The 18,457-nt window shown below is 46.3% G+C and overlaps 1 protein-coding gene across 1 annotated transcript in view; it reads right to left on the bottom strand.

Annotated features, from left to right (window-relative positions):
• LOC122399141 overlaps nt 1-13,659 on the bottom strand; it is a 131,613-nt gene extending 117,954 nt beyond the window's left edge. The window contains exons 1-2 of the mRNA XM_043399576.1: nt 13,552-13,659; nt 3,327-4,093 (exon numbers count right to left, since the gene is read on the bottom strand). Of these exons, the coding sequence (XP_043255511.1) occupies nt 3,327-4,093; nt 13,552-13,614 (830 nt within the window). The 5' untranslated portion in view covers nt 13,615-13,659. The remainder of the gene's footprint in view (nt 1-3,326; nt 4,094-13,551) is intronic.
• Nucleotides 13,660-18,457: the final 4,798 nt, after the last annotated feature.

The raw sequence follows: 18,457 nt of genomic DNA, 5'->3' as shown, positions 1-18,457 counted from the left end.
GATTTATAATAATCGAGTGAAAAATAAGCCAGCAGGCTTGGGAGACGAGAGAAAGAACGGAGAGAAAGAGACACGCTTGTTTTCGAGACCCCCAAGGTCTTCGGTGTGCATATCTTACGACCGATTAATTGCGGCTGATTTTTATTTATTGCAAAAGAACAAGGCGCGCAGGGGCCGTGTGTGCGTTTTAATGGTTATTGGTCCGCTGGGCTCGACGGTGCGCGCGCATCGCTACAGGCTGCCTCGAAAGCTGCGCGCCAAACGTTTGAATTTCAATTTTTCTCGCGCGACTTTTCTCGACAAATAGTGTCTTTTTTCTCAGAAAATAGTTTTACACCATTAACGAGAGTTTGAAATATAGAAATGACATTACGCAGTTCCATTTGTTCCTATCTTTAATCACAATTTGTTATTCATTTAAAGTAGACTGGTATTCTAAATATGCTGTACTTTCTCTACAGGATATCCCCCATTCTCTGTATTCTACGAGGGTTTCCCTCGGTTCTCTAACCGTGTTACAGAAGTTCCGTGGTATACGAGCGATACCTATACATTATTTCCTGTGTTTATTAGTTCCTTTTATCTCTCAATAACGAATTGAATGAATTTCTACTCTCGATCGGTCGATAAAACCAAAAAGGACACTGGCATCTTTTTTACCACTTTATCCTGCATACCAACAAGAGCAAAATAAAGGAAACAACAACATTTCTTGATTATTCATTGTGTTACGGTTGGACGCTCGCGCATAGTTCAGCGCGCAGCATTTGAAACGGCACGGAGGAACGTCATTTCTAAATATACCGGGTGAAACGTTGTTTATCGACGTCTCACGATCCCACAAAGAGATACGGTGACGATATGGAAATATCGCGAATTTGTAGATCGCGTGTTTGCTATTGTTTTCTTTAAACAAAAACAAGCAAAAGTACTGTCGATTTTAATTAAATTTCGTTTATTTCCTCCGTTGATTCAGCTTGTGTTACCAAAAATAGAACCCGAACTGTCGAGCCCTTTTTGAAGACAATGTCGAAAATACACAGCTATTTATTTATTTTACATTTCTGTTGCACAAGTTCGAATCAGGGGAAATAAATTATGAAAAGGAAAAGCAAAATTACGTACACAGTGAAAGAGCAAATCGACAAGGTGTAGTTTAAGTGGTGTTATAAAACCTAACCTCAGAGGCATTTATAGCATTACTTCACATCATGTCAACACTTGTACAATTTCTTTCGAGGCGTGTAACCATGCTAGAAGTGTTTGATGATGCAAATAAGTAACAACGATCCGTGGATTCCTACACATGTTGCAACTTCCTTGGATCTTCAAACGTTTCTATCCCGTTTGATAAAATCAAAATCCAGATGACAAAGGAAGCTATCAAACCGAAGTGTGTGACTGTTCCAATGAAATTCAGCATACACGAGATACCATATTGTTTGAAAAAAATAAAAAATAACAGCAGAGGATGCAGAAGTATAAAATGGTTAGACTCACAGTACATCGAGACTAAATTCAACTGTTTGAGACTATCTGTCATCCGTGTCTAATGTTTTACATCGTGGAAATCGAAGTCGAACAGTTCGTGGTCCTCCGTTTGTGAATGGCGCTGTAGGCGCGCGCGCGCGCACACGTCCCGTCGTAATAATAAATTCAACGCGGCAACGTGACTTATCCAACGTGCTCGCGGGTAGGTGTGCGCAATAATTGTTAATTGTCGGCGCTGATACACGGGCCAGATAGCCGCGCGGCGTTTCAACGTGAACACGCGCGGAGGGCGATTCTGATTTTTCCGTACCAGCGAGCAGGCTACTGTCCGCGTGTAGAGACACTTTTCGCGATACTTTACGGCTTATTAAGGCGCGATACCGTGCGGTATAAGTTCTCTTCCAGCGGCACGATCCGCGTCGGTTTAATACTGAATCGGTAATTGCCGGCGCTGCCATGGTTCGTTGTGCCGCGGAATTCCATTTTTCCGTCTCGTTGAACGCGCGGCCGCCCGATTGTTCTCCTATCGCGCTCTCGCGAAATTAAGCCTGCGACTATCTGTCCAATTTCTTTGTACTCAAACCCTTCACTGATCCCAACATTCGTGAAAAATTATTGGAACATTTTCTGCACTCATACTTGAATTTTACATTAGTGAAATTGTTCTAATGATACTTTTGGTGCTGGTGAAATTAGATCCAAGACAATATTTTGGACACCCCGGAGAAAAATTTTAATAAGAGATTCTAGAAGCCAAAATAAGACCAAAATCAAGAATACCAATTTGTCGACTGAGGCTCCGTTAAAAAGTTATTAACAAAATTAATGTCAAAAAGTATTAATAAAATTTGTCCACCTGCACGAATTTTTTTCTCGAAAATGCTTAGGAATTGGAGGGTATATCTATTCACCAAAAATGATTGGAATTAACCCCTGCAACCAAAAATAATTTTTGCAGAACGATTTGAAATTTTTTAATTTCGCCGAAATATTGTCCTGACGCTATGGAACTTTAAACGTTAATAACTTTTTAACGAATCCTCAATCAACAAATTGGTATTCTTGTTTTTCGTAATATTTTGGCCTCCAGAATCTCCCATTACAATTTTTCGCGGGGATGACCGAACACCCTGTGTACATTTGCGTACTGTGTAGTAAACAGTTTGCATAGTTGTATATCTCTCGAATTTCATTGCGGCCGATATTTATTGCACGCTGTATAATTTGATTCGCGTGTTTATTACATGTGTAGTTCGAGTAAAAAAAAAAGAAGCACAGATCGTTAAACGACGAGAGGAAACGATTTGACACGAACAGGTTTCTAGCCATAGGAATTTCGCGCGTGGCTTTTCGTTCGTGTCGTTGATCACGGACGATGGTCCGCGATGACGAGCTCGTTGCTTGCACGCCGAGCAGAAGTTCCCCGATACTCGTAAAGCCACGAATTTCATTACGATCTTAAGGAGCACCGATGTGTAATGTCTGTTACTAACCGTACTGGGTGTTTCATAATGTTCTTGCATCGACAATTATGTTGTTTACACTAGAATTTTACACAGGAAACTTTCAGACCCTGACTAGAATTCATTTCTATCGCGTACTCTAAGACTCCAAATATTTCAAGCCCTAAATCACAAATTTTATTCGAGCACCCCATATGTTCAGAACCTGCTCGACTCGACCCATCAACTTTGGGTACTCAAAATTCATTCCAGATACCAGAACATTGCACTAGACAGTTTCAAGCCCAAAACCACAAATGTTATTCGAACACCCTGTGTTTTCTGGTAGTAAACAACGTTCCACGAGGATCAGAAAAATGTCCAAAGACTTACCCAGCACGCAACGATGCAGCAGCGGCGGCGGCGGTGAGGGTGAGTTGCTGGGCGGCTGCTGCCCCAGCCGCTGGGTCCGCCGCGACCAGCTCCGAGAGGACCAGAACCGTGGTGGTGGTGGTCGCAGCTCCGCAATTCGGGACAGTGGCGTTCACGGCGTGACGCACACCGGGTGGAAGATCGTCCTCGTGCTGTAGCTGCAGCTGCGGATAGTGATGCAAGTGCAACGCCGTGGTGGATGCTGACCTGGGGGTGACGCAGGTGGGCGGCAACAACCCCGATCTGGAAACGTTGGACGGCGGCGACGGAGACGGCGGCGAGGGCGGCGGTGGCGGGTACTCGACCACCTGGACGCGATCCGCCTCGTTCTCGTATATGATCTCCTTGTCGTGGGTGTACATGACGGTCTTCTGGCCGTCGTTGTAGATGAGATCGATCATCTTGTGCTCGCCGACGCCTAGCGTCGGGTTGCCTGAGTTCTGCTCGCCGCCTGGCGTCACCCTGCCGTCGGTGTCGTCGGCCGAACGCTGCTGCACGTCGTCCGGGTCCTGAATGTGCTGTGACTGATGATGATGATGGTGATGGTGGTGATGGTGGCGGTGATGATGATGGTGGTACTTGGAGTGGAGCGAGTGCACCGTCGCTGGCTCGTGCAGGTCCAGCACGTTCACTGGTTGCATCGTGGCGAGCAGCACCTGCTGCTCGCTATCGTTTTGATTCTGATTGCTCAGGGAGGAGGACGCCGGAGACACTGGGCCCTCCTGCACCTAAGACAGAAAGGTTCTAGATTTAGGGAAAGCTGCGAGCTCAGGTAGAGGCCTGGCACCGTCGCTGTACACCGACTGCGGCCGACGACACCCGAAACCGAACGGGGGTAATCCGATGGATCCTAGCGTCGAGGATCTGATAAAATCGTTCTCTTTTATTTTCAATTTTAATTCTGTTGTCTTTATATCCGGTTAAAATTCTGTTAAATAATTATTCGAATGAAAAATACATCGATAGAAAGGTTTGGTAAGTATAATAAATAGGGGCTGGTAATTTTGCAGATCTAAATACTGTGCTTAAAATGCAACGGTGTATTGTTTTGAGTGTTATTAAGCGGCATGGTGAGAAATTATTCGACACGTACTAGAGACGGTAGGCTAACGGTTAGATCATTAAGGAGACGTTTATTATTGCGTTGCTGTTGTTGAATGAAGCGTATATCTATTATGACAGTAAGTGGCCATCATACACCACTTATTAAATAGTTTCGTTCCATGCAGACGAATGTTAATTACCAAAGAGTTAATGTTTGCCATCGCTGCGTCGCAAGTACAAAATAATCGGTACTATATTTTTTGCTGATAATGTGCAGGATGGTCCACCTAAATATTTATATAGTCTGAATTATAATAAATCTCTCTTTTGCCTCTTTTCTATTCCCTGACAATATTCAATTTCAATTTAATTTAATTTAATTGCAATCCCCATAAAGCATCTGTCAATGCTCTGTCAATAAACGGTGCAGTGGAGAACAATTACTGTTATTCAGTGCCTGGGCCACAATAATAGTTCCACGATAATAAAATGATTTTCACGAACATTTAAACTCTACTTTTGCATAGTTTTATGGATGGTATATGCGTTTGCCCGGTACGCTGTTAACGAGAACACGTATAGTACCGCAGGGTTAAATGATAACGAGCTGCAATAACGACTCTAGGTCTTCGTTAGTTGTTGGATCTCCGTTTTTTATTTACATTTAACCGCTCGCAGACGTATAGCTATCCAGGCAACTAAGTAGAGCCGTGCACTGTGGAATATTCAAAGAACCTAGACAGGATAACAAGTTTCAATTATGGTGTTTGGTTTTTGCTAAACGTTAGGCTTTTGTTTTTGTCGTCGTTCATCCGCCTGCGGACGCGTGGAGAGCTACTCCAGAGATCCAGAGATACTACAGACATTTTAAAAAAGTTGAAATCCATAAGATCGTCCATATTTACTTATTTAGCAAGCGATAATTACTGGTTGAACTACTCGATTAATCCACGGCTCTGTGTGCCAATTTTTATTTTACTTTCTCTCACTATTTCTTGGCTTTTCTCTCTGTCGTAAATCATATACACACAAATATGAAATTAAGAATCAACAAATACGATACTGAGAAATTTAAATTTCAAACCATTTTGGGGGCTACAACCCGCATCGTGTTTAATTTATGTGGGAATTTCTGCAACGTAATTGGATCTCCGTCGCTTTTCGGGCGCGGTGGAATAAAATTTCACAAATTTTCCATCGCTAACTGCGGAATTGTTCCCGCGGCGGCGATATTTCGGTCAAAAGGGGGGTTAAAGTGCGCACGGTGGTCGAGTTCAAGGACACGGTCGGGAACAAGAGGACCGGCGAGGCTGAATGCGGGCGTCGAGGGTGGGTTATTCAACGCCCGAGTCGCGGTTCTTTGGGAGGACGGTTGACGAGGGTAGATCTCGCGGTGAACTGCAGGTTGATTGAGGCCGATGGCGGATTTAATAATAGGGCACCGTTCTCTGAATAACTTTTCAATGCTCTTTGTCGACCGACGACAGTAGGAAGACGTCCAGCGTCCCGTGAAAGTCTCAGATTCGTGGCTATCGGAAAGATCGACTTTAGGTCACGGACTTACGTAATTAAATGATTACGAAACACACAACGTGCGTCGAGGAAGTCTTCGATCGATCGAACTTCAACACCCAGGCAAGTTTTTCAATTTACGTAGTAAAGACGTAACGAGCCTCACAATGAATATTTCTTCGCGAAAGGAACACCTGGCTTCTCGAAACATGGAAGGTTAAATAAAGTTGTCGCGAACCAGATTAGCGCGTAGTAAATTTTCCAAATTATTTCTTGGAACTTTTCCATCGATTCTACGCCTCTGGCACGCGTGTTCGCGGATAATTTATTTCGTTTTTACACGAAACTCGAATTTTATTAATCCCTGCCGACGATTGCCACGATTTACGACACCATACGTACATTTGTAACGCACTCGTTTTCGAATGCAGCAAAAATCACGCTAATAACTCCGGCCAGGCAATAATTAATCCCCGGGCCACCTGTAAACGCGTCGAGGCGAAGTATGCTTTTAATCCGAGCAAAGATCAAAGGATCACCAACGAACGTGCCGTGCCACCTTCCAATTGACTTTCTATCGGCTCGCGGCTTCGTAAGTGATCCTTTTTCGTCACGAAATTCAGGAAGGACTTTCATTTCCGAGACGCTTGACGATCCGTCTTCCGAGGGCTTATTTAATCGCTGCGATTTGAAAGTCCGCGACGAAACGGCGCTTGCAAAAATTCGCGGATAGCGCGTTTCCTCCATTCACGTTACCAGCTGTTACGAACTGGTGAAGTAATCTGTGCCGGGGAAAATAAGCTAAAAATCACGCGCGAGTTGCAATTTCAGTCATACTTGGATCTATGCGCTTATCTTACCAGGTACAATTATTATTATTTAATTCTTATTAAAATTTGTTCCACCGAATGAAAGTCCTTCGAATATGGATTCCATCACTGAAAATGATTTCGCCGTTTATTTGGATATTGCACAAGCGCGATGTGGTTGCGTGATTCGCTTCGGTATGCGGTTTCTCGCGCAAATATCGAAGAGCACGCGTTATTTATGCCATGTAAATGTAACGTTAATTAAAGCCGCGCGCGGCTTTATTCGAAATTTGTGTTTGCGCGATTGCTTTTTACGCGCGCTGTAAATGGCGCCGCGTGTTTCTCGGTCGAAGGGATCGACGTTCGAAAGAATGGCCGGGCAAAAGGAGAAGTCCGCGATAATTCAGCTTCATTCCGCCTGGAAAGCGTCGTAATCCAGCGGCACGTGGGAAATTCCAAACGACGTCGTTAGAGAAATGCGACATACTTATTCACGAGACGTCGGCGACTTTCTGTACTTAAGTTCTTGCTTCGTTACATCCACTTTACGGTTTTCTTTTCTTTCGGCCGGGGGGAAAATAATGGCGCAAACGGCGTGGCAATTAATTTGGGACCGTTTCGCGCATTCCTGCTATTGGAAGATATAATTAGAGTCCAAGTACGAGCTTCTGCGTTGCGTTGTTTCAACCCCTTCTTAACGCGTGGCGATAATTATGATAGCTGTTTGTGTAAAAGAATCGAGAAGAATCGAGTTTATCGTTTGTTTAGGACTCTAAAATAATGGAAAAATAACGCCTGTTGCGTACCTTTTAAGCCCCTGTTTTGATACACTGAGGATGAAACGTTTAATTCGAATAGTTTCTCGAGGCACCGTGGCTACCGGGCGTAACGTTGAACGGCGTTTTCGATGCCAGAAGTCTCCCCTTAACAGGCATTAATCAGCCCGATTACGAAGCCTCCCGCGGTCGCGACACGACGTTAAGTACTCCTCCGTTCGAAGTATGGCGGTCGTGTACCGACTTCATTCGAAATCTAATCGTACGCCGCTCGGTCGGGGGAAATTTATCGCGATCTTCGATGCGGCGGGTACCGAGGCAACACGTTGACTCACGGGTCTCAGGGACTGAATCCATTACGTTTTTACGACGTTTTACACACGTGGTTGACAACGACAGGAAGAGGAGAGAGAGAGAGAGCGAGAGAGAAAGAGGAGGGAGGGAGTAGACCGGCGCGGTTCGTTATATACTCCACGCACGAATACATATTTCACGATTTCGTAGTGCTCCTGGAGAATGTTATCTCGGGATTTATGAAATAACGTGTACACGGCTCGTTCAACGACGACGTTGTACCATAGATTCAATCTAATATCGCTGTCAAGGTGAACGATTATGTAACCCGGGCGTCGCGATAGCGTTTTTAGCGGCACGGTTCGTGGATAGTCCTCTTCCTCCTCTGTAATTGATTTCGAATCGCTTATGCGAGTCGGCTAGATGACAAGATTAAATTCGTGGCTTTGCGCAACTTTGTTTTCGTTCGAAATACTGTCGAAAGACGGGCAGGAACAAAATTTAGTGGAAACTTTTTATTAGATCTATACACGATGTTTCGAGACGATGGAAAATGTGGAAAAATTCCTCCTGCGAATATAAATCGAAAAGTCCTTTGCCATTTTGCAATTTGAAGCACCATTTTCCAAGATATAAGCGTTTAAAGTTTCGCTAGTTTCTCGGGCTCGAGAGCGCGCATGCGCCGCACGATCAGCTGATTGAAAATATCAATGGCGCGCGTGGGAGTGATATCAGTAAACTTTAACCCCTCGCATCTCGAAAACGAAACCTCCGATTTTAAAATGGTAAATGACTTTTCCCAGAATTTATCTCGCAAAACGTAGATTTCAGAAAGCAATGGAAAAGGCTGGGAAACGCGGTTCCCAAGTTGTTACGCTTATTTCAACGAGAAATAATCGTCCGTCTCGATGCCACCGTCGATAAATTGTTAACGTTATCCAACGATCAATCGGGACTTACCTTCTGGTTACGGCTCGCGCTCGATGCGACCGGGTATAAAATAATAAGGAATTCCGGGCAAAAAATTCGAGTACAATGAAGCTCGTATCCGCGAAGAAAAGAAACGGACGAAGAAGGAGGGTGAAACGAAGCTCCATACGGGAGCAGCGCGGAAAGAAATTACCGCCGCGCAGCCGCAATAACAGAAATGGCGACAGGTGTTCCCCTGCCTCGTCGAGATGGCCAGCTACGCTCCGCCGATATAACAAGGATTCAACTAAGGATCGCAAAAACCCACGGCGATCGTGTACCGCCGCTGTGGACGAGGGGGGAAGCCTTCGACGCGGTGGGGGGAGGGGTGGATGTACGCAACAATGAACGGTCAACGGCGTGGCTAGGTTGCGAGGCGTACACCGAGGAACACTGGTCTTGTAGAGAAACGAAAGAAAGGCCCTTAACGATTCCGCGTATCTTTGAGCGCGCAGCTGCGTATTCCAACGACGTGATCGGCAATAATCGCGCGCATAGGCGTGCTCGCGCGTTGAAGAAACGACGGGGACGAGCAGCGGTCTTGTATCCGTTCGCGGAGTCGGCCCCGTTCGACCGACAGACACGTCTGGTGGCTGCCGTTCGACCTGGAATAGTCTCTCACGGGGCGCAGGCCAGCAGGCCAATTAACTGTTATTATCAGCCAGTTCTTGCGTGTAAACAGTACCGGGGGCCTAGCCTTCGAGCAGAATCCGCGGCATTCGCTTCCGATCTGTTCGAAACTGCCGCGCGTCGATTTCGATGGGTCGATCGACTCCAAAACCTCCTTTCATGAAATTTTGCACCTTTTCATTCAAGTTCCCCGAATCGAAATTTCTATCGCAAAAACAGATTAGCATTATGGCGAACCGTATTTCCGTTGCTTGTAAAGTTTTTTTCGATCGTTTGACGATTTGCATAAAATGTACGAGCGTATAATGCACGCGCTGCGAACGAAATTTCGCCGATGTTATTAAAAAGGTTCCTTGAATAATGAAAGTGGCACACCTATGATCCGTGACAAATTACTGTTATTAGTTATATCCATGCGTTTACGCTGCGCGACTTCCTGTCGCTATTTCGAGTCGCCGGTAATCATGAAAATACCCATGTGATTGTTCGCGATACTTTTTTTTTCTTCGTCGGGCATCACGAATATGCCCGGGGGGCTCGGCGAGGTACATGGAATTGCTCGCAACGTTTACGGTTGTTGACGATCGTATCATTATATCTCCATCGATTATTTCTCTTTTTTCTAAGCGTACTTGGCATTTCACTTGCACTTTACTCGTACTCCTCGTTCACTGGCACCGGCCTGAGCAGCTTTCAGGACTCGAAAGCTAATAAAATCTGATTATGAAATTACGAAATTTTTTAAATCTGAGACCTTCGAGTTCTGAAACACTTAACTTCTGCTCGAAACTCCGGAGTGGTTGGACTCGAAGTGGGACGTTGTCCAGGAAGTTTTCAAGAGGTCCGGCAAAAATGACCGTCTCGAAATTTCCGAAGAGCGCAACGGTCATCCGTGGCCATTCGTTGAACGTTTATTATTACTTAAACGTCATCAATCACAATTCGTGTAGCAAGAAACAAGCAATATTGTTGACACTCGTGCATTGCGATATTATTCATATAATTATCACGTGTCCTGAGAATCCGACCGATGTGTACAGAGCAATAAATCATTTTTTTACAATATCCCCGCGTTGCGTTCGCTACCGCGGCGAACGTAACGGACAAAAATCTCTCCGCCGCCATTATCTTTGATTGATATCTCCAAACAGCTCTCGCTGCGTTTCTTGCTACCATTATTCCGTTCCCATTATACACTACTCAGAACGGTTAAGAGAACGCTTTTTCCTCGGGAAAAAGTAATAACCTTCTCTTCTAATCCTTTCGAGCGATCATCACTTTCATTGGTTTCGTAAACCGCGCGTTTTAATCAATAGCAACACGCTTTTGCCGCTTCGAATCCGTTGAACTATAAAACTTCGAGAAACAATCACCGCCTCGCGGTTCTAAATCATCAATAAAATATGCCTAGACGCGTTGATTGTCATGGTGGTCACTGGTAATAGGTGTCTTCGAACTTGCAATGTATCTTTATAACGCTTGCGATAAACGAGACCTTGAGAGTAAGAGTGGACTAACCCTGCAAGCCATCGACTTGAGTAATAGCGCGATTCTCGAACGGCTTAACTCTTTGCATTAATCAATTGCAACATTTACATTAACATTAGCGGTAACTTTTCTTCTTTTTATTTTCGAAAACATAATTATACGGACAGAAAAATATTTCAAAACATATGCGTACGCCTCGGGCTCATTTTACACGGTTGGTTAAACACGTTTTACATACTCCAACACGCCGCGCGAAAACGCTAAAAACGTTAATTATCGAAAATGAAACAATTTCGTTCGAAAATTTCTTCTGGATCGATTAAACTTGGAAGAACAATGTTTCGAAATAATAAATAATTCGTAGTTTATTTCAGAGAGAAAGAATTGTGGAGGTAGCGTGAGTGAGCACGATGGCGGACGAAAGGGCCGAAAATCTCGCGTCACAGAGTTGGAAGTCGACTCGATTCTATTAAGTAATCTTTGCTGGTTACTTCGATAATGAATAGCACGATCGCCGACCGAGCCTTCCCACCGTGCGGAGAGTATAGGATACGCGAAATCCGGCGAGTCATCGTACGCGGCAAAATTGTCTTCTTCTTCTTCTTCTTCGCCCCGCGCGCGAGGCTCAAGAGTGGCTGGGCTGGAACGAATGGACGGTCGAGAACGTACCGTTCGCTTCTCGCGAACGAAAGAATGCCAGCGTTCGATGGGGATTCTCGACGGATGGAAAATTCAGCCGTTACCTCGATCCTCCGCAACGGGCAAACATCTCGTACTTCGAAAATTCCATCCACCGGATAGCTCCAAGAATCGCGCTTTCTTGACTATTACCATTTTAAATTACAGTCACAAACATCGTTGGTGCCATTAAACTTCGTTAGATCTCGAGTTTGCAAACATTTAATCGTAGCTGTTGATTCGTGGACTGGATGTATAATATTGAGAGTGCATAATCCGCGATATGAGAGAAATTCCTGAATGATACGATCTTCTCGAACGAGCAGTTTAACAGCGATTCGACTAGAAATTAGTAAAACTTTTCGCAGGCATCGCGAGGTAAGCCTTAAAAGGAGTAACGAGGCCTGGGGTAAAAAAGAAACGCGCGGAATAAAAGTTTCCACGAAACGATCGATTTCCTGTACGGTCGAGCGAACGGTGCTTGGAAATTCCGAAAGGTGAATTACAGGCCATCGGACTCGCAGCTCGTAATAAAGACAAACCGGAGGGGTGGGTCGGTGCCGCGTACGCAACGACGTAAAATCCATCGTATTATCATAAATTATATCATCGTTTGTGGAAGGATGGCGCGGTGGCTGGCAGCGAAATCGACTGTAATAATTCCACGGGGATTTGGCTGCAACGCCGGGGCAACCGTAAGATTCTTAGGGGAACCGCTTATGCGCTTCGGACTCCTCATTGTGGAGCAGGGCCACGCAAATAACGGGCTTTCGTCCGGCGGAGTTTCACTTTTCAGCGACAGGTATACCATTGTGAGGTTAAAAACCTGCGGCCGAGTGACAGTAAAAATCTTTTCAGGCTTCTCCCGGGCCCGGGAGTGGCCGTTCGGGAAGGATATATATATCACCCCGAGCGATAAAGTATTGGAATTCGTTTAGGGCTGCCGAGGCATCAAACCCCGGCCGTGAATTTACAAAAGTATCGTACACGGATGCTGGATGATTTCTGATTTATTTTCCTCCTTTCCACGTAGAATCTCTCGTATTCTCTTGCATTCCATTTATTTTGTATATTTTGCCTGCTCGAAGTTTCAAATTATTTGTTTCATACTCGATATGTATTTCTTTAGTTTCGTGGGCAACGACCTACTAAATTCCGATCGTTGGAGCTTTTGATTAACGTGATTAACGACCCGGAGGACTTACGCGTCCACGCCCCCTTCGATTTCGACAATTCAGGGAATGCAATCATACTTCACGGCCGCGGCGTTTCGCGCGGGTCATCGGTTGACCTTCCTCCGTTTCTCTTTCTTTCGCCCGCCCCTACCCGCGGCAGGTTACCACCCGTTGCGCGAAATAACGAGAATGGCGGGCCCGTAAGATTATTGCCAGTTGCGTTGTTCCAGGCGTGGAACTTCTGGAACGACCCTGAGACGCCAAGGACCGAGTGATGGACGAGTCTGCGCGTCCCGAAAGATCGAGGATCGGCTGTCAATCTTTCGGCCCGCGAGCGAAAAGCAGTCGAAGAACAAAGATACGTTCTTTCCACGTTTCCTTTTCCTTCTTATTTTTCCATCGACGCTGCCCACGGCTCATTCGCGCCCGATCCCTCCGCGTCCATTCTACGTTTCGATTTTCAGTTTAGCGTTCCGCGCGCGTCACACGCTTTTGTCCCGAAAATTCGCTCGCCCCGACGAGCACCGGTGCCCGAGGAGTCGCTAATTCGTGCGTCACTGAGGTGATCGACACTTCTGCAAACGGAGAATATTCGAGGAAAGTGTCGTGACTTCCGAGCCGATTGGTTGCTCAAATATTTGACCAAGCTCTCGGTGGAATTTCGATCTCGACGAGCCACGCGGAAAGGTCCTCGTTCCTTTCTACTAAAATAAGCAACCGAACTTTAGGAACGTACTAGACATTCGTCCAAAGTTGCACGGTTTGCCACACAACATTCTGAAGCATACTGAAATGAAAAAGGTTGACTAACCGGTGACAGGGCCTCCTGCATGTGCAGGGGTGCGTTGTCGGCCTCGTCGGTGCAAGTCGACATTCTCCCGCGCTGTCTTCCGGTTCTCTTTCCTCGTCGTATCGTGACGTCCTTGTAGGATCCTCGTTGTCTCAATATCGCGCCCCTTCTTCCTCGTCCTCCCGACGATCTCGTCCAGGGTCCCTATCTGGCCGGACTAACTCTCGACTACGTCTACGCGAAAGATTCTAGGCAATTGGGGTAGCGTATCACAGGCTGCTGAGCATTTTATGGCACGTCGTTAACGGAAGAAGAGGAGCAGTGGAGGACCTGCGAAAGAAACGAAAACGATCCATGACGCTCCAATAACCTAACGAAGATTTCTACTTTTCCTTCAGGAAATTATAAATAATTGTATTAGTATATTTTTATTATGGTCGACGATAGCGTAAAAATCCGACGAACGACTTCCTCCTAAAATAAACAGGGAAGTAATTTTATCATTGGTCGGTTTCGAGTATCGCGACAGTCCGTAGTCCGAGGATTCAACTATCGCTCTACCGTCACACGTCGCCAGACATTAGCACTGTTTCTGCTAATTGTGTTCGCAAACAAGAGCCAGGCTTGGAACGAGATAGCGTTAGAATGGGTGCTTGACATTTCCTATTTTTACGCGGAAGTTTTCGCGTTGAAGGTCACTTAAATGTCAACGTATCATACACGATTGCACTTCTTTCTTTAAACCAAATTTATTAACTTGGAACAAGCTATTCCAGAGATATTTTCAAGGGGATGAAACAAGAAAACTATTTACGTCCACGTGTACAAATTCTGCATGAGGACGCAAATGGGGGAACAACTGGATGTCTATACATCCTACCTGACTCGAGACTGAGTAACCTGAGAACTTGGTGTAACTCGAACCTCGAATACCCCAGTGATCCTCCCCCTCTGACGTACTTCAAGGTTATCGAAATCGGTGAAGTCTTACGTGCGTGAAAGTAAATAATAAATGATAATTTCTTTTTGAGGGTTTTATACTCTACGAACCAAGGTCGTCGAAGGTCGAACAGTCGAGTGGAAGCTTATGCATTAAAAAATGACTTTGAAATCTGTTTGATACTTTAACCTTATATAAGAACGCAAGGCCCACAAATAGAATGGAACGCAAACTCGCAAACTTCGATGCAAAACGAAAAGATTAAAGGCGTCCAGCGATTGCCCAAAGCTATTACAGGCTATAAAATTTGTTCGAAATAACCGATAAATACCAATTTCACCGTAGGAATAGCTATCGCTGGGAAGACCATAAGCAGCGTTAGGTCTCCGGAGGGGCCCGAGCGCGAGAAGCAAGCCGGAAAGAGGAATCTCGGTGGCTTCGCGCGGTTCGATGACGCAACGGCGCGGATCGTTGGGGACCAGTTGGCCGTACCATTCATTTCAAGCGGACAAGCACGTCAAACTGGAAACGGTTTCGCGGTCGCGGCACTGATAGACAGGTGGTAATAAACCGGCGTCGAAGACAGAACGGACAGGCGAGCGAGAGTGAAAAGCCGGCGAAACAAGGAGACACGCGTACGCCTAAACGCCGCAAGGGAGGAAGCCGTTGAACCGGACAGCGAGGCGCGGCGGATCGAGGAGGAAGAAGAAGTCGGCCGAAACAGGAAGCTCGCGGGGAGCCGCATTTTTGCGATTCAGGTTGACGTCCCGGAAGAACGAGATCGCCAACGGGATCAGGAAGGCCATCGTGGGGTCTCCGGAGGGGCGGTCGCCGGCGTCTCGCGGATCGGGAGGACGCCCGGCGGAGCCAGAATAGCAGGTTCGACTCCCAGGTTGATTCAGTTATCACGTGGCTGGCCAGGAATCCGTGGCCGAAACCAGTCGGACACCACGAATTCTACGTCTTCGGGTCGTCCAGGTGGATAGTTAGCGAAAACCAGTTGGGTTCCACTCTTCTCCCGACTCGTTCATCTCCTCCTACTACGGCGTGGACTGGGAGGTCGAGGGAGGGCGAGACGCGTAAAACTGGAATTCAACCGACGGAGCTACCGGCTGACGGATAGACAGGTGTAATAATAGACGCAACGAGGAAGCCGTGCACGAGACACGGAGGAACGGTCGCGTGTGCCGTACGGGCACGGCGTGGTTTTCGTCGCGTTTTCCGCAACGCGCGTGGGCCCGGGGGAAGAAGTCCCGGAGGCCTTCCCGTGGATCGCGAGGAGGAACAAGACGAACCGGACCCGGCCACACGGGGAGAAGAGAGAAACCGAACAGGGTGGCGGGAAGTAGGTAGGTAGGTGCCTACCTACTACGCGGAAGAAGGAGATTGGGGCGACTGGAGAGAAGGAGTAGGTACACGAGGCCGGTATACAACCGCGGACCGGAGACGAGAAGCCAGAGGAGCAGGTTCGGCCGGTCTAACCTGATTCTCAAAGGGAACCCTGCATCAGATTGGACCCACCTCCGTGGGTCCGTTTGTATTTCAAGTACCTGTACTCCCTCGCCTCGCGTCAGTGGACGATGCCTCTGGAGACGGAGGACTCTCTCGGCCAGTCTGCCGAAGAGGAAGATTCGAATGATCGCCGAATATTCCTCGACGGGCACGTCGGCCGGCAGGTGTCTAGTGGCGGGCCTGGTCGCCGTTTTGTGATCGTTTAGAGTGGTTCGGACAGTGACTATCGACGGATCGGTTGTGAGAAACGTCGGGACGACGACGAGTCCCGTCCGACCCGGAGGATCTTTTTGCTACCTGAGAGTTCCGAGCTTTATGGAGGCGGTGTCCTCCGGTCAGTGTTTCGGGAGTGAGAATCAGTGGCGAGTTTCGGTTGTGGGAAAGATCCTCTGGTCGTGGCTACGTGGGCAGAGCGATTAGCGCGACTCTCTGCCGCTAAGAGGAGAGAGAGAGGAGGAGGAGGAGGAACGGGGACAGACAGAGGTGTATCGGCTACGCGGACCGTTCGAGAATGTTCTCCGAATGCCTGTCGTTCCTCGACGTTACATAAAACCGGGGAACGCGTTCGGGGCGACGCGCTCCATTAAGGGGGATCATAAACCTGGGCCAATTATACTCGCGGGGCTTCCATTCACTTCGAGCGCGACCCATGTATGCTAATCAACGCCGATTTAGACGCGAACGCGCGACAGTCTGGCGAAATACGGTGCCGCGTTGTTTATTCGACTCGGGGGTATTCGATTTCAGAGATCGAGGACTCCAGGAGGCGAGAAATAGATAGAAACCCTCGATCGCGATCAGTTTGACGCGAGGCTCGCCTGTCGATATCGATGATTTTTAAATATGCGTTACGAACAACGATGTTCCGAACAACTTTTCCCTTTGGAAATATTGCAAGTCGAGTTTAGCTCCCGAGATGCAAGGAATAAACTATGGCTGCTGTTCTAATGTATTCTGTACGTCCACGCTCGCAGGAGTTTACTATACTGTTACTATAAACACAGTTGTAAACACCTACGTGCTACGGGTGGCCTTAAAAATCAAACTTTATTGTAAGTATGCGTACTGAAAGTACACTGGTTGCCAGCTGCTGCATTATATTTATAACTGAATGTTTCTGTAGTCGACATGCGATTTTTCATAGGAAAAAGTTTTTAAAAATCATCGAAATCGACATCGAGTATCGTCGAATAGTCGCGTTTCGTTGGATCGGAATAAAATGGCGAAGATTGAGGACACCGCAAGCGGGAAAATTGCATAGGCTAACTAATCCGCGGGAACCTCGACTGCATGTTCGTTTTCCATAATTGCAATCCATCGGACTCAGATATAATGTGAAGATTAAGGACGTCCCAAGTCGACTCGAAGATTCCAGTAGCCGATTAATACGCGTAATCCTCGATTACTTTCCATTCGTCTTCGGTAATTATGTTGAATCAAATTCAGATAAAATGGCATTGATCGATGGTTCGTTTCGAATCGTTTCATGAATATCACGATACGATGCGTGAGTTAAGAGGATGGTCCAATCATCGTGTTATTCTTAATTCAGAAAAAATGGTATTCGAGGCCACGTTTTGAGTCGACTCGAGAATCCCAAGAGATGGTTCATCCATACGAGCATGAATTGCGTTCTATTCGTCACCAGAATGTTTCTATATAATCACGATTCAGAGAAAAATGATAAAGATCGTGTCTAAAGGTTGTTTCGACTAGCTATGAAATTTAATAATCGTATTTCTTTGTAACATAGTAAAGATTGTCTCTATAATTGGATACATCTGGATCTAAACAGATTCGAGAATCCAAATTTAGGCTAAACGACACAGATTGAATCACAGTTTGATTCGACTGCAGAATTGCACCGGGCATTTCTGTTTATCCCTAGGAAGTTTCGTTTGGGTTCAGACAATATGGTAAATATTGACACATTCCAAGTCGACTCAAGAATTGCAGGGAACCAATTCCTCTAAGTCACCATTGCATTCTTTTTGTTTTTGATAACCTTTGTATGAAGACAATATGGTGGAGATCGAATCTATTTATTAATTCAACAAGGAGACCCATCAACAGTATCAACAATAAGTTTCAAATCAATTAGAGAATCGCAAAATGATAAAGATTGCAACTAATTCTTCGACGGTCCCTTCGTACTCAAACAAAATGGTAAACATCGAGTCTACGATTCGAGTCGACTCATCTTCCATCGCATATGCGACCATATTCTTCGGTTTCGCGGGGAAAGCTAAAAATAATAAAGCTCGAGAATGTACGCGTAGATGGTCGAAGCGTCGTGTTTACCGGGCAGGTGACCCGGCGCGTCACCTGTGCGTCACCGCGCAGGTAGCCTCCGCGCACGGCGAGGCAACGCGAAAACGAAAATCGACTGGTAAGAGATACTCACTTCTTGGGGTTTCGCGTTACAGAAAACGGAGTAGACGGGATATCGCTTGGCGTAGAAGAAATCTGCGGCGC

The sequence above is a fragment of the Colletes gigas genome, unplaced genomic scaffold (assembly GCF_013123115.1).
Source record: "Colletes gigas isolate AHSC1104 unplaced genomic scaffold, ASM1312311v1 Colletes_gigas_Sc00012, whole genome shotgun sequence".
Lineage (NCBI taxonomy): Eukaryota > Metazoa > Arthropoda > Insecta > Hymenoptera > Colletidae > Colletes > Colletes gigas.
This window is presented reverse-complemented; position numbering and strand designations above follow the sequence as displayed.